Below are 17002 nucleotides of genomic sequence, written 5' to 3'. Positions count from 1 at the left end.
AAATAACAACGGCGTCACAATAGCGGCGACGAAGGTAATACTCACATTTCTTGTAGTGTGTTAATAAAATTTACAACACTTCTCATTCTAAGTCATGTTGTCGATTCTTTATTTTGAAGCCAAGTGACTTCTCAAACCTTCGAAGAATAGGGCTCCACAATTTACAACACTGATTGCGATTTTTGTTGTACGCAAATGGATAATTGGTCAAACAAAGGTCGACGTAAAGGACGAATGCAAATAATAAAATAACCTTTTTGTTTCTATGTCTTTCTGTTAAACTAGACGTTATAGGATAAGATTTATGACGTGTATCCAACAAACTTTTTTCTTCTTGTATCGAAACTCGATAATGATGTAAATTTAAAACGTAGTTTCCTTTGCAATTTCTAGTGTATGGGAATGGACTAAAGGTAAAAGAGAATATACCTTTTAGAGTCTATTCTTTTGTAAAAAAAAAAAAAAAAAAAAAAAAAAAAAAAAAAAAAAAAAAAAAGGAGACATTTTAGGATAAGAGTTTTAATGTGTATTGAAATTATAAAAATAACTTGAAAAAACTTGTCGGCTCATGTAGAAAGGTAGTGTTGTAGCCTCGTATGGAAGGTGGTGTGACCGATGTCAAGAGCCAATGTTTTATAATTGTTTTATTTTTGTGCATTATTCTTCACTAATGCATGATCAATTGTATATTATATAGGCATTGTTTATTATCTTGAAGTACGGGCCAAATAAGTCAACAACAATATTATCCCAAAGGTATTTACTACCTCTTGGTATTTAGTACCTCTTTGATGATTGTTTTTACACATACCATACCCTTTTAAATTTTAATAATTTTGTTGGTAGTTTGTAAAATTTAATACTAATAATTCACTAACCTGGTAGTTTTCAAACTGTTAATATTTAATTTTTACATTTTCTTTTTAAAACAAAGTAATATATATATATATATATATATATATATATATATATATATATGGGCTTAGGGATTATGTGGCTGTTATGTATCTAATATTAAATATAGAACCATAAAAAACTACCTAATTTTAACAAAATTCAGTCAAATATCTCTATCATATTTCTTGTATCCTCTATTAGAGCTTATAATTGGCTATGTATATATTTTTCGTGGAGTTTTATAAGTTTAATTTTTGCACCACAAACCGTATATAAGAATATTTTATCAACTACATGTAGTTCGGTATATTGAAATTTATTACAGAAAACTATAATGAAAGATTGCAATTGTTCATTAGAAACTAGATAAACCGCTTCGCATAATCCATCAAAAAACAAACAAACAAACAAACAAACAATGCAAGTATACACAAGGTAGGTGTCAAAGGAAGTTATTAAGTTTCTACTAGAGGTTTAATAAAAAGCACATTCGAAATACATATTGTTGGAGATGAATTACAAAATAAACAATCATATAAGTTCAAAAGAAATAGGAAGAAGCTAACAGTGAAAGAAAATTATGTTTTTTTAATCAAAATGAAGTCAATATAGATGGTTCTATACCTAATATTACATACATGACAGCCATATATTCACTTTTTTTTTTTTTTTTTCTCTCTCTCTCTCTCTCTCTCTCTATATATATATATATATATATATATATATATATATATATATATATATATATATATATATATATATATATATAGTGGTGTAGACAGAAATTTGTTTAGGATAGACCAAATAATTTACAAAATATGAACGAATAGAAAAATACTTCGAATGATAATAAAATATAACAATGTATGCATTCTAAATTAAATTGTTCATTTAGGTTGCACACAACACTTTTTTATATCATTAAAATAATCTAAAATAAAATCTAAACTGAAAAGCTTAACGATATCTTTGTTGATGTAGATAACCATATAAATACTAACTTAATTTATTAAAAACCTACGATAAAAATATAAAATCTATTATGAAAACAAAAACTAATAAAGTAATTAAGTAAATAAAGGATAACATAAAACAATTAATTAACTAAATTAATTAACTAACATGGTGACCATTGGTGAATAATAATTTGTATGGAACAAGAAAAGTGTGCATAGAATGAACTATTAAAAATACGGCAATTGTCGGAAAAGGTATATATTATTCCATCATAAGTGGTAGTATTCTACATATGTAATTTCATATTTGATTTTAGGTGGGCCATTACCACAAACCGTATATAAGAATATTTTATCAACTACATGTAGTTCAGTATATTGAAATTTATTACAGAAAACTATAATGAAAGATTGCAATTGTTCATTAGAAACTAGATAAACCGCTTCGCATAATCCATCAAAAAAAAAAAAAACAAACAAACAATGCAAGTATACACAAGGTAGGTGTCAAAGGAAGTTATTAAGTTTCTACTTGAGGTTTAATAAAAAACACATTCGAAATACATAAATGTTGGAGATGAATTACAAAATAAACAATCATATGAGTTCAAAAGAAATAGGAAGAAGCTAACAGTGAAAGAAAATTATGTTTTTTTTAATCAAAATGAAGTCAATATAGATGGTTCTATACCTAATATTACATACATTACAGTCATATATTCACTTTTCTCTCTCTCTCTCTCTCTCTCTCTATATATATATATATATATATATATATATATATATATATATATAGTGGTGTAGACAGAAATTTGTTTTAGGATAGACCAAATAATTTACAAAATATGAACGAATAGAAAAATACTTCGAATGATAATAAAATATAACAATGTATGAATTCTAAATTAAATTGTTCATTTAGGTTGCACAACACTTTTTTATATCATTAAAATAATCTAAAATAAAATCTAAACTGAAAAGCTTAACGATATCTTTGTTGACGTAGATAACCATATAAATACTAACTTAATTTATTAAAAACCTACGATAAAAATATAAAATCTATTATGAAAACAAAAACTAATAAAGTAATTAAGTAAATAAAGGATAACATAAAACAATTAATTAACTAACATGGTGACCATTGGTGAATAATAATTTGTATGGAACAAGAAAAGTGTGCATAGAATGAACTATTAAAAATCCGGCAATTGTCGGAAAAGGTATATATTATTCCATCATAATAGTATTCTACATATGTAATTTCATATTTGATTTTAGGTGGGCCATTACCCATATAAGGTCCAACTTTTTCTTTATATATATATATATATATATATATATATATATATATATATATATATATATATATATATATATATATATATATATATATATATATATATATATATATATATGAGAATTGGGAATCATTCTCAGCCAATCATTTATTTTTGCCGCAAAATCCTCCATTGTACCGGCGGAAATGGGAAACGAATGCATATATGTTTTCCAACATAACATATTTCCTTAAACTATGTTAATCATTACCTTAATATATACAAAAACATTATTTTTTTGGTTTTTTTTTTTTTTAATTTTTATAAGCTATTTTTATCAAAAAATGATTTTAAATATACCAAAATTCATGATTTTTTATTCTCTACAAATAGACATCCATATTTATATAGTTTTAAGATAATATAAAAAATTTATTTTTTTATATTTTCAATTATCGTTATTCATAAGTGAATAAAAATGAATCAGGTTTTTACTACAGTACATTCGTTATTCAGTTATGAATAAAAACTATGATTAATTTTTTTTTTTTTTTACAATTTAAGTATCATTCATATATGAATATAGCATATAATAAACATAGTATATTCATATTTAAATATTAGACGATGCATTCACTTATGAATATTACATAGTATAGTCACTTGTGAATATTAGATGGTATATTCATTTATGAATATTAGATAATATTTTCATATCTGAATATTACATAGTATTAAATGGTATATCACATGTGAATATTACATAGTATATTCATTTGTGAATATTAGATGATATATTCACTTATGAATATTACACAGTATATTCACATATGAATATTACAAGGTATTTTCACAAATATATATAATTTTTATATGTTATTCACATATGAATAACATACCGACTTGCATATTTGTTTTTTTTTGTTTTAATAATCATATACTGAGAAAACATATTCATATATGAATATAACGTGGTAATTTAGTTCATGCATTTCATCAAACAGTTGGAGTGCATACAATTTAACTTTTTTTAAAAATGTTAAAAACATCATATTTTGAACATTTAAGTCTTACAAAATAGTAGATTGATAGAGAATTATATGAAATTTTTCAAAAAAAAAACGATTTGATATTTTTCTAACCTCAATTTTCAAGTTTTATTTGATAATCGATGTTGAATGAATGATATGAAGTGGATTTTTGTTGATTATCGATGATGTTGATCTAATAACGCTGGGAGTATAATTAATCATAGATGTTGAAGATCTGATCGTATTCAAGCACAATTGAAGGTTGAATTAAAAGAACCAAAAACAAAATTTTGTTGTTAACTGTTGAATCGTGTTTATTATTGACGAAGATCGATGATTGATTAGCACTGGAAGATGTTGATGATGGTTTAATTGAAGAAATCTGAATGATTGTTGAAAGTTGGAGAAGAAATTTGGATGATGAATGATGAATGAGTTTGAACTACAGATACGTATTTGAGATTGAAGGTTGTTCTCATATTTACAAGTTTGCCACCGTGTCTTTTTATGCTTGAATAAAATGAGTGGCTGAGAATGATTCCTCCATTCTCAACCTTTTTTTATTTTCTCAATTGAACCCACCTCATATATATATATATATATATATATATATATATATATATATATATATATATATATATATATATATATATATATATATATAGTAGGTATAAAACCCGTGTATTACACGGGTTGATTAAACAAAAGATTAAATACTAAAATATAAATGTTAAGTATCTTTTTATATAAAATTTAAAATAAGGAACGAAAGAAACTATTAATTACATTCAATACTTATATATATAAATATATAAGTATTATGTGGCTTTTTAATTTAAAATTTGAAAAAACCTACAAATTGACATGTGGATATTATTTATTCTAAAAATATAATAAAATGACAAGTGTCAAAAATCATGAGAGATTGACACGTGTCAAAAAAAAACCTTCATTTATTAAGGAGGATATATATATATATATATATATATATATATATATATATATATATATATATATATATATATATACTAGTAAACTTATTCGGGCCGTGATAATCACGGCCCTAAAGAATCGATCAGTAAGCTAGTTTTAAGTGATTTCATGAAAGAAGCAGCCATGTCCCTCAATTTGTTTCATTCCTTTTATCTTTATTACCTTCATACCAGAAGCTCATGGCTGGAACCCGTTTCCTTCAAATTTGACATATAGTAGCTTCCTTGACTCTAGATTTGAAATACATAATGGTTTACCATTAAAAATAGTCAAAGAAATCTACCTCAGGTAACAGAATGAAAGTAGGATGTTATAATATCAAAAGAAATGAATGTATACATATATTTCTTGCATTTATCCAGAAAAAGAACAACTAACTGTTGTTTCCCCGACTTTCCTCTTATGTAATTATATGTTATTTCAATCTGTTTATGAATTTGTACCACCATTTGAATGAAATCATTTTTACTCTTTCTAATATCAACTTTCGAATCTGCATATTCTCTATGTCAACAAGTTCGTGTTTATTGTCTATTTCTAATTTTTTTTGCCTGAAATTTATTATTTTTCTACTTTTCTTTCGATTCCCTTAATTTTGTGTTATGATATGTATCTCTCATCGATTCTTTTCATATGCATGTTGTTACTTTCTTAGTTTTTCCTATTTATGGTTTATTTATCCATGTCAAAGTCTCATAGATTCCAAGGCGTTTTTATGGGTCTACACATGCTTTCACTTGCAAAAATAAGTTGCCAGAGCAGTGGGGCACACACTGTGGCTTCCCTAGTTTACAAGGATACGGGGATGGGGCTTGCGAGGCGATCATGTTAGGATACCGAATCTCTACATGCAAAAAAAAACATTAGTTATTACTTGAAACCTGTCTGCAAAAAGTTTATATATGTCAAAATATTACTTAAAACCTCTTTCCGACGGATATCCACTTTATTTTCATAATTTTATTTCAGGAGACTAAGAAATGGTGATCGATTCGTTGAGCCTCAGTAGATTATTTACTTGCTGCCATCGGTGTATTCAAATTTGATGATATTTTAGGGTATAGCAACACAATAACTACACAGTTATCTTACAAAAGTTGCTCATGTTTCTAATTTCTTTTCATGCAGATCAATGGATGGAAGAAAACCTTATTATTGGAATAGGCATCTGTTTCAATCTTTTTATTGGAGTTGTACCATTCGAGGGTCCCAGAGAAAAAAATTAAACTGAAAAAAGCAATTAAACAAATATTTTTTTATAAATAAATAAAAAAATCTCATTAAAATATCAAGAAGCTGAAAAAAAAAAAAGCAAACAACTTACATCCTCACGGCCTATAAATGGCCTAAGACCCTCTTTATTTTAAAGTTTTATGAAATTCTCCAAATTTCCATTTACATCGCTCAGCTCCAATGACATATACAGGTTTTCAATTAAAAAAAAAGAAAAAAAGGAAAGTACAATGTTATAAAAACAAAATGGTTGACTTTTTGACTTCTTGTTTGTACATTGTAGCAAGTAAGTAGAGTAGAGTACCCAGTGCTGCAGGCTTCACTCAGCATGCTGATTGAATCTGCTATGATAATGAATGCATATGCCCATGCTAAATGTCCCATGTGTGGATTTGGTTCTAAATTTATAAGATTTAAAAAAAATGTTAAGGAAAATAATAGTGAAAAATATTGGAATTTAATCATGAAAAGTGGGATTAATTACCTTTGTTATCCCATATATAGATTTTTCGAAATTCTGCGAGTTCTTTTCTCACATAAGTTGCAATCTGTTGATATATTTGTAGAAGGAATTAATAATTAATATATAGAACAAGAAATGATTAATATATAGAGCAATAAATGCAGTCAGAAAAAGAGAAATTATACCTTAACTGGAGTTCTTCTTGAAAAAGAAATTCTTACACTCCCATAGGTATCAAGAACACCCTTGAAATAGGTAGTTAACTGCTTTGCAAGGTCTGTACTATATCTACATCGACCTTTTTTACAGAAACAAAAAATACCCATAAATAAATATAACATATTATTTTAAGAAAATTAAGTTAATCTTATTAAAAATAGGATTATGTAATAATTACTTGTGCCCCCCTCCCCCCCCCCCCCCCCCCCCCCCCCCCCCCCCCCCCAATGCTGACCACGATTAAGGGTTTTGGTAAACGTGCAAACTCATCATGCCAGGCAATAGCAACACTACAAAGTGCAGCAGAATCAACTTGATGCACTGATTCCAATGTAGGTAGTTGATACAATACAGATAAACACTTACAATTTTTAATTTATAATAGTTGTTACTCATTAATAGAAGGGCAAAATGGTAATTTACCTATTCAGCACTGCTTCTAAACAGAAGTGTAAAATGGTCATTTAATCAAAGTTCATTCACACCAGAAAAGGAAGACTTTTATGTATACGGTTCATACTAAAGACAGACATCATTAGCCCCCTCAGAACCTACCCTAGATAGATCAAATAAACAATCGCTTGTCATTCAGAATTACTTTTAAACAAAAGGGTAAAATGGTAATTTACTCATAGTTCATTCAGAACAAAAAAGAAAGACTTTTATGTATACAACACATACTAAGACATACATCATTTACCCATTCAGGACTTACTCAAGACAGATCAAATAAACAGTTACTTGTCATTCAGCATTGCTTCTAAACAAAAGGGTAAAATGGTCATTTACTCACAAGTCATTCAGAACAAAAAAGAAAGACTTTTGTGAAAAACAGCACATACTACAAACAGACATCAATTACCCATTCAGAACTTACCCTAGACAGATGAAGTAAACAGTCACTTGTTATTCAAGATCGATTCTAAACAAAAGGGCAAAATGGTCATTTACTTAAAGTTGATTCAGACCAAAAACAAGAAAGTTTTTGTGTATACAGCACATACTACAGACATACATCATTTACCCATCCAGAACCTACTCTAGACAGATCAAATAAACAGCCACTTGTTATTCAACCTTGTTTCTTAACAAAAGGGTAAAATGTTCATTTACTCGGATTAAGACATACCACATTCTTAGTAGGGGGCTCATCAGGAGTCATATACTTGTGAAGAAAACTCAGGAACCTACTCTTGTGCATGAGGGGTAAGAGCATAATAATCATGTTGAGGAGAAAACACCAAATCAAACCTACTCACTTGTCTTCTTGGATGTTGAATCTGAAACCCAATTAACAAATGTTAAAAATATTCAATTAAAAAGATTTTTTCATAAAAATGTTTATTTCACTAATTAATGTAAGGAGAAAGGGTTCGAGTTGACTCACTTGAACAACAAACACATTTTCAGATGTTAATCTTTTTATAGAGCTAGCAATTGATATGGTGTCTCTACCACATGCAACCACCAATAAAGGCTCATCCCTAACAAAAAAAAATATTAATGATAAAAGAAATGAAAATTTTACTTGCTAATCTCAAAAATTAATGGTAATCCAGAAGAAAGGCTTACTTGTCAGCAGTTCCTCTTGTTATTGTTAATATTGAATTAACATCAACTTCAAGTATAGAGGATAAGCCTACATTACCACCATTTTCTGTGGTTAAAGATTTGACTTTACTCCCTTTAGTTGTAAACATAACTTGTGAATAGCTGTAAAGCAGTCTGATGATGTAATATATCTGTTTATGGACACAAACTGGGAGCCAGTGTAGATATTCATTGATTCCTCCACTTGGCGTGGTAACACGATGCATGTGTTGCCAAAAGAACAATAACATGTTAAAAAATAGATTTAAAGTTTTTTACAAGATTTCCCTTTCTTCAAAGAGCCACATTGTCTTCTCTTTTCAGTCATATTAGGATAGTTTTTGGATTTATATCTTCCTGTCATGTTTATTTCTTGCATTCATTTACATCCAGTTTTTGCATAGTTAAAGTTCTGCATAATGTTTTTTTTTTCTCTATATTATTTTTCAAGCTTGTAAACTGGATTACGGAAGAAAATATATATTTTTTCACATATTATTCCTACAAATGGAGGTATTTCTCTTTAACTATTCAGTCATTTATAGACCACTTTAGTTAAGAAACATGTTTGGCCTCTTTAGTGATCCAGAGGTTCAATTCCTACAACTCATTCAGTTGAAAACATACATCAACTATAAATTATAATGAACAATCGTGCTATCATTTTTAGAATCAAAAGAGGGATGCGCTCTTTTTAAAATATTAAAAGATTTTTATGAAGAAGAAGAAATCTCTATAGGAACCTGAAACTGAGAAAGGAAGGTAGAGACACTAACAAAGAGCTTGCCTGCAATGCAAAAATTCTTCAACAAGAAGACCAATGATGACATCTTTGGTAAATGGGTGACAATAAAAAATATTATTTTAGTTTTGTAGTTTTCAGTCAGCTTTTAAAGTTGACATTATGCAATCATTGTGTCTTTTTTATATATTCATAGAACATTAACAAGGAGCGACTGCAAAAAATGCTACTGGTACATGAAATTCATAATATGTGCTCTTTCTCTGATATCGTCCGCCTTCCTCGTGTTTTCTTAAGGCTTGATTAGATCGTTCACATGCACGGATTTTAGATTTCTGTTAATTCTCAAAACAGCTTATATTAACTTTTAGTTAGCTCAAGACAGAATCGATATATAAAAGTGTGAGCGGTGATGAGATTAATCAATTTTGAGATTGGTGAATAGAAAGAGAGACATACATGTTTTGTTGATGGAAGCAGATGTTGTTTTTTGGCTAAGCGGGCAACATGAGTTCTTGTAGTTTCGATTTGAGGTAGGAATAACTAAATAAATCAATTTACAGAGGTTCAAGAACTTTATTGAAATTGAGGCGTCAAAGGGTAGGCTAGCGATGCAGCCTAGAGGAGCTTCAAGGTGGGGGCCGACACTCATATCAAATCATAAGATATGATGTTCGTCCCCTTGACATAGAAAAGCCCCGGAAAGATGGTGGAGGAAAGAGTGATTGTACCTCAGGGCTCAGGCTCAACTGTAACATCAGCTACTCTGGATAATTGTAAAAAGACCATGTTAAAGACAAGGTGAGAAAAATCTAGATACAACAATCTATTTTTATATATGTAATCCAACCTAATAAACCCTAAAATGCATAGCTTAAACTGAACCTGCAATTGGTCACAGGGAGAAGGAGAAGAAAAGCGAGACAAAGATAATATAGTATGGCGTTAAGAAGAAGAGAAGTCGATGAAACGCCTTCCGATTGGGAGAGTACGTGAAGTCGATGAAACGCCTCGCTGATGGGAATCATATGTCACAGGAGTTGCTCACCGCCATATACCATAAAAGCACTGTGTCCAGTCTTTCACTCTTTTTATTGGTCGGAAAGGAGGGCGGTTCCTTTTCAAGAAGAAAGAAAAAGAAGGAGAAGAAAGAGTGGCAAAAAGAATAACGTGAGAAATAAAGAGCGACTCGCCTTAAGAAGCTTAATTGAGGCGGCAAAGAGCTTTGGGGGAAACACCGACAAAAAAGGAATGAAGTAAACCCACCTTTGAAGTTTGTTGTGTCGGCCTGATGCAAGGATGGCCGGAAACAAGCAGGTAGATTGGTGATGCAGGCAACCAAGTAACTAAAGGAAGCAACTAACGGAAGGATGATGCAGGGCATAACGGAAGAACATAGCATCGTTTAAAATTTGCCGCCCATTAGTCTTCTTATTGGAGGAGGGAAAGCAACCATCGACGTGGACATAAGACCAACTCTTTAACACACATATATATATATATATATATATATATATATATATATATATATATATATATATATATATATATATATATATATATATATATATATATATATATATATATATATATATATATATATATATATGAGAAAAGTGAATATACCCTTAAGGGTATATAAGCTTAGGTACTCAAACCCACCATAATATGTTTTGTATCACATATACACATTGTAATTGTCCAATGTTCTTCTAATTCAACTTCTAACTTGATATAAGCCCAATATTTTTATAAATTTTACATTTATCTTCCTCTTACATAATTTTCATTTTTAACAATAATATATATAGCTTAGTAGGTGTCTGGCATAAAGATGTGATGTAAGAGGAAGTTAAAAGTGAAAATTTGAAAATATTGAAAGTAATCAAGTTAGGGTTGAATTTTAAGAACACTATAATGAATATATCAAACAAAATGTCGTATTATGGTGAGTTTGGGTACCTAAGTTTATATACCCTTAAGGGTATATTCACTTTTCTATATATATATATATATATATATATATATACTATTATATTAAGCATATTCAATATTTCTTGAAATTTAAAAGGTATCACTATTTGAACATGATGTACAATAATGTTAAGCTTACGATATACGATATACGCGTGCCTATAACTTTCTTGCAGCCTAAATATATCTTACGGTGTTACCTATGTTACCCTAATCTCCTCACACACAACGGCTGCCATCAAACAACATCTCATGCTCCTTTCTCCTTGTTCTCTTTAGTCTGCGGCATCCCTCTGTTACCACTAACTTCTTGACATTGCAGATACAACCTAGAAGACTGTCACACACCATTTTTCCCCCATTCACCCTCACAACGTCAACCATATGTTCTTCCTACTCAACTAGATGACCAATGCGTTGGAAATCATCTACCGGTACCGGATTCTGCTATCCCCTGTATTATAAACACTGCCATTTCCTCTCTCTACAAGAAACCCTAACCTTAAACCTAATTTGCCTCCACCATCTCCACCGGACTCCGACAACATCACACACCATTCAGCAAAAGTAAACCCTAAATCAGGAACCAGCAACGCACCACCACCTGTCTCCACCAGACATCCACCTCGAAACCCCACACAATCCATCTTTATCTCTATCTCTCTATAATCCCTTAATCTAAAGACGTGATTGTCTCCTCAAATTTCTCCAATTTTGAACAACAAACAATGGGGTTTTTCACTACCCATTTCCATGAGTTGAAAAGTCTCTTATCAATTTGTGCTAATATTAATGCAAAATCAGAAAAATCTTCCCTTTACTTGACGTTATTACAACTCCCAAAACATTCGACTACTTATCCTTCCCTCTTTCAATCACTGACTGAGGAAATGTAAGTTTTTCTTCGTAATTGATTGTTGTCTTGCTATTTGCCATTTTCCATTCGCTACTTGCTAATGTGGGTGTACGGATGAATTTGTCTAATTGCACTGCTGCACAGGCCTTCAAGTGTATGGGATTCATGATTTACCATCCCTCCATTATTACTGGTATTTTGTCTAATTGCAATATTGTGTGATAGGTAATGGATGGGTGTACATTATGCTATTTTTTTTGTCTTAATGCATTAAGTTGTTATGTTTTGATCAAGTGTCTAGAATTTAATGGTGTTGCGATGCCAATGGTCATAATTCATGTACGAGGCTGGCAGATTTACCTCAAGAAGCCAATGCAAAAATCCAATCCAACTTAGATGTAAGGAAATATCTTTATTTATACCCCCTTTAATATTACAAAATTTATTAAATTTGTTGTTTGATTGGTATTAAGCATTACAAGGAGCAAATGGTTGATTGGTATGAACCATTACAAGAAGAAAGCGAAGAATTTGTAGGAGGGGAAAGAAAAGGTACATCAAAGTCCTCATGAAATTTACATAATTTAGTGTGTTAGCCACCTTCAATTTATTTCATGGAGAAATTTCAAAAAGAGTATAAATCCCATCTTTTTTTTCCAACTTTGCTAGTTTTGCTAATAATATAAAATGCTATGAGTATTGGTTGCAGAAGACTAAATTGAAAAATGCGTGTAAAGCAACATCATCAACAATAAGGACAACAAACGATGTGTAATCATCCTTTCCATTTTTAGGCTTAAAAACAGTAATAGTAAGGTAAAATATGTCGATTTGAAGCAATAATTTGGTGTCATTGTAAAGCTTAAAAATGTCAATTAGAAGCTTTAAAAATTTTCAATTTGAAGCTTAGCTTTTGTATATATATATATATATATATATATATATATATATATATATATATATATATATATATATATATATATATATATATATATATATATATATATATATATAATTCTAAAGAGATAAAACTCTGTCATTTTTAAGCTTATATAACTGTCAATTTGAAGCTTTAAACGATGTCATTCTAAAAAGTTCAAAATTTGTCATTTCGTAAAGTAAAAAATTTGCCATTTGAATGCTTACAAAACCATCTTTTTAAAGATTAAAAAATGTCATTTTTAAAGCTTATAAATCTGCCATTCTAAAGGGTGAAAATTTTGTCATTTTAAAGCAAAAAATTCTACCATTTAAAAGATTAAAAATTATCATTTTAATCAGAAAAAACCCGCCATTTAAAAGAATAAAAATTCTCATTTAAAATATTAAAATATTTCCTCTAAATTGGTTACGTTCTCTGCCTCTCTCTCTCTTTCTCTCTCCACACACACACACACACAAACTTGCAGTTTAAATGAAACTTGAAGATGCACACTTATATTTTCTACTAAATGATACTGATTTTCTTTTCTACAAATGATTTTGATTTTTTGTTTCAGTGACAAGTTATATCTATGACAGATTGCAGATGAAGAGTTTCTACTAAATAGGCGAGCTTCATCGTAAATTAATAAAGGTAGAAAGGGTCAAGAGCTTCTTCCCTTCAAATTTTATCTTCTTGGACTACAATTTCAAATGAATTTCAAAGCATTATTGTATACTTAGCGATTGACTTAGTCTGGTTTTAACCAATTAATATGTCTATGGATATATTCTTTAGTTTATCTTGAGTATGTGAGGTATTGATTTGGTTTGGTTGTCTTTAGATTTAGGGGATAAGATGAGGATTTGGATGATGTAAACCCCTTGTGATATAATCAAATTGAACATTGAAGGGTCAACCATACTAGCATCAAGGCAAAAGCAAGAATATACGACTCAGTTTCAAAGGTTAACCATGGATTATATCCTCATTTTATAACAAAAATATGTTATATCAGACCTAAGAAACAAAAAAATGGTTAGCAAGGTTGGAAGGTTCTTTTGACAGTTAGTCAGTTAGACACAAAACTGAAATATGTGATAGTTCACATATCAAATTGTTAGTTATTATGTTTTTATTGTTGTTAAAGTCACAAGTTTTAAATAATTTGTGGGTTGTCAAACATGATAAGGTAAAGAAACTCTAACCTAAAGTAATATTGAACGATCACATATATCATTTTGTGTATTTACCATTTTTTTCCTCTTTTCTCATATGCTGTGTTTTGCTTAGTTTTATGTTGCTATTTTTTATACAAGACAAGTTTAGTTCACATGATTGTTGTGTGAATGGAGACATGTTTTTTAGGAACAAGCAAAAGATAAAGCATCACCACATACTCATGTTTCATATCACTTCAGGCGTTGGTAAGGCTTTTGAGCTATTTTTTTTAATTCTTGAATTTTGTAAACTGTTGTCATCAAATTTGTGCTTTGATTTTATTTGCATAAAATCATTAATTGACAAAATATGGACTGTTTTAACTGTTTGTAGAAATAAACTTTCATTTTACTTGCATAAAATTATTAGCACTACCATGTAGGGGCATTTTTTCCCTTTAGAGCAATATACTTCCGTTTGGTTTATAGAAATTTATTAGAAAGAATCATATAGGGGCAGTTTTGGCATTTATAGCAATGTATTTACATTTGGTTTACATAATTTAATAACATCACCCTTAATTGGGTTGTTTTGTCATTTGTACTTTTAGTTGATTTGCATAAAACGAAGGTTATGACATTGGAATTTCATCTTGCAATTTGATATTTTTGAAGCTTTGTTTATTTTAACTTGGTTCTACATTTGTTTTGATCTTTTTTCTTATGAAAGTCAAAAGAAAGAGGAGGGAATTGAGTTTATTTTATTTTATTTTATTTTTATTTTTTATTTTTTTACAAAATGTATTCTGAAATAAAAATGATAAAATGCATTTTTTAAGACTTAAAATAAGCATGTTTTTGCTTTAATTCATGAAATTTGATGTAGATCTGCTTGTATATGTATAATCTAATGCATGCAACAGGTAATTATAATTCAAATCTGATAATGAGAATATTTATAAAAAAATGTTGTATTACAAAGAATTAAAGACATGATGTTATAATCACAAATAAATGATTGTGGTAGTTCTTATTATCCCATTGTACTTCTATAATCTTCATATTTCAGACAGTACATTGCTGATTCTAATTATCCTCATTTATCTATTTGAAATAAGCCACAGATCTTATGTATAATGTATGCTTTGTTTTCCATTTGCTAACTATGAAACACTGACTTTTTTTGTAGGTACACATTCAATGGGATAGCTTAAGATCATATAATTTTTAATATATTTTTTTGGGTTTGGCAATGGAACATGAAGATGGATGGGTGGTGAGAACCGGAAGGTTACGAAGGGCAAACGTGGGAAGAGTTTTCAATATTAATGCCTACAACTCAATATGAACATATTTCTAAACTTTTGAGGAGCAAGGAGGCTTTTAAAAGTCCTTAAAACAAGGGGATTTGAATAAATGCCCGAAAGATGATTATCCTTTGAAGGTTTTCATTGTTAAGTCTTTTAAAGAAGAAAAATACATCAATACCCTCAACCCCAAGCTAGGAAAAGTTGTTTATGGACACATTGTGTGTACTTTGAAATATCACTTGTTTTCGAAATAAAGATTATTTTCCGCATGCCGGATGTGAAACAAATTGCAGGGAAAAAATATTCTTGCCCCATGCATTACTCTTGATTATTCGGTCTTTTAAAGATACATGCCATGAAATAGATATGGTCTTTCAATACTAATGCTTAGTGATACTTGCCGATACATTGTGTTTCGTTTCTAATACGACATGTTTCTTAAAACAAACTAATTGTTGAATTGAAACTAATCATTGTCCCCCCAAAAAGAAACAAATTGTCTAAAACACTATTCGCTGCCCGCCGCTTTGCGCGGGTCAACGGCTAGTGTATATATATATATATATATATATATATATATATATATATATATATATATATATATATATATATATATATATATATATATATATATATATATATATATATATGGGTAAAGTGAATATACCTAACAACATTATATAAGCTTAGGTACCTAACCACATTATATTACATTGTTTTGCATTATATTTCTATTGCAATCATCTAAAGTTGTTAAACTTCAACCCTTAACTTGATTTACTTCCAAGATTTTCAAACATTCACCATTATATTCCTCCTACACCATTTGATTTGTAACGGTAGTATATGAAGCCCACCAGGGGGTCTCCGATAGAAAGACGTCATTTGAAGGAAGATAATGGTGAAACTCCAAAGATTTTGGAAGCAATCAACTTATGAGGTTGAATTTTAAGAAATTTGGGTGATTACAATGCAAATTCGATACAAAATTACGTAGTATGATGTGGTTAGGTACCTAAGCTTAGATGAGGTTGTTAGGTATATTCACTTTACCATATATATATATATATATATATATATATATATATATATATATATATATATATATATATATATATATATATATATATATATATATATATATATATATATATATATATATATATATATATATATATAGTGAACATAGCTGTCAGCCCGCGCAAAGCGACGACGACGAATAGTTTCATTCGACAACTAGTTTCTTTCATCAATTAGTTCTATTTAAAAACATGTTATATTTCAACGAACACAAAACGGCAGGAACGAATAATTAGTTCCCCAATTACTTTCGTTACGCGAATAGTTTCTATTTGAATAACATTGATATAATGAAT

At 29.2% G+C, this 17002-nt stretch overlaps 1 protein-coding gene and 1 long non-coding RNA gene across 13 annotated transcripts; one reads left to right on the top strand and one right to left on the bottom strand.

Annotated features, from left to right (window-relative positions):
- Positions 1 to 6482: 6482 nt before the first annotated feature.
- On the bottom strand, positions 6483 to 10858 carry LOC111895990 (mitochondrial fission protein ELM1-like). The gene is given in 8 exon segments (XM_052770635.1): positions 6483 to 6788; positions 6875 to 6938; positions 7039 to 7160; positions 7295 to 7393; positions 8186 to 8249; positions 8251 to 8352; positions 8460 to 8556; positions 8645 to 10858. Coding segments are annotated over 8 exon segments (1014 nt in total). The 5' UTR covers positions 8914 to 10858; the 3' UTR covers positions 6483 to 6591.
- A 725-nt stretch (positions 10859 to 11583) lies between these two features.
- On the top strand, positions 11584 to 15895 carry LOC111895971 (uncharacterized). 12 transcript variants are annotated; one of them, XR_006190995.1, is made up of 7 exons: positions 11584 to 12270; positions 12379 to 12632; positions 12708 to 12786; positions 12944 to 13050; positions 13734 to 13810; positions 14525 to 14583; positions 15506 to 15895. It is a non-coding gene; the product is annotated as an uncharacterized LOC111895971 (long non-coding RNA). The 12 variants fall into 12 exon arrangements; XR_006190993.1 differs by having other exon boundaries at positions 14001 to 14583; XR_008231963.1 differs by lacking the exon at positions 12944 to 13050 and having other exon boundaries at positions 13756 to 13810; positions 14001 to 14583.
- Positions 15896 to 17002: the final 1107 nt, after the last annotated feature.

Source organism: Lactuca sativa, chromosome 4 (assembly GCF_002870075.4).
Source record: "Lactuca sativa cultivar Salinas chromosome 4, Lsat_Salinas_v11, whole genome shotgun sequence".
Taxonomy (NCBI): Eukaryota; Viridiplantae; Streptophyta; class Magnoliopsida; order Asterales; family Asteraceae; genus Lactuca; species Lactuca sativa.
Note: the sequence above shows the minus strand (reverse complement) of the source record. Positions and strands in the feature narration are given on the sequence as shown.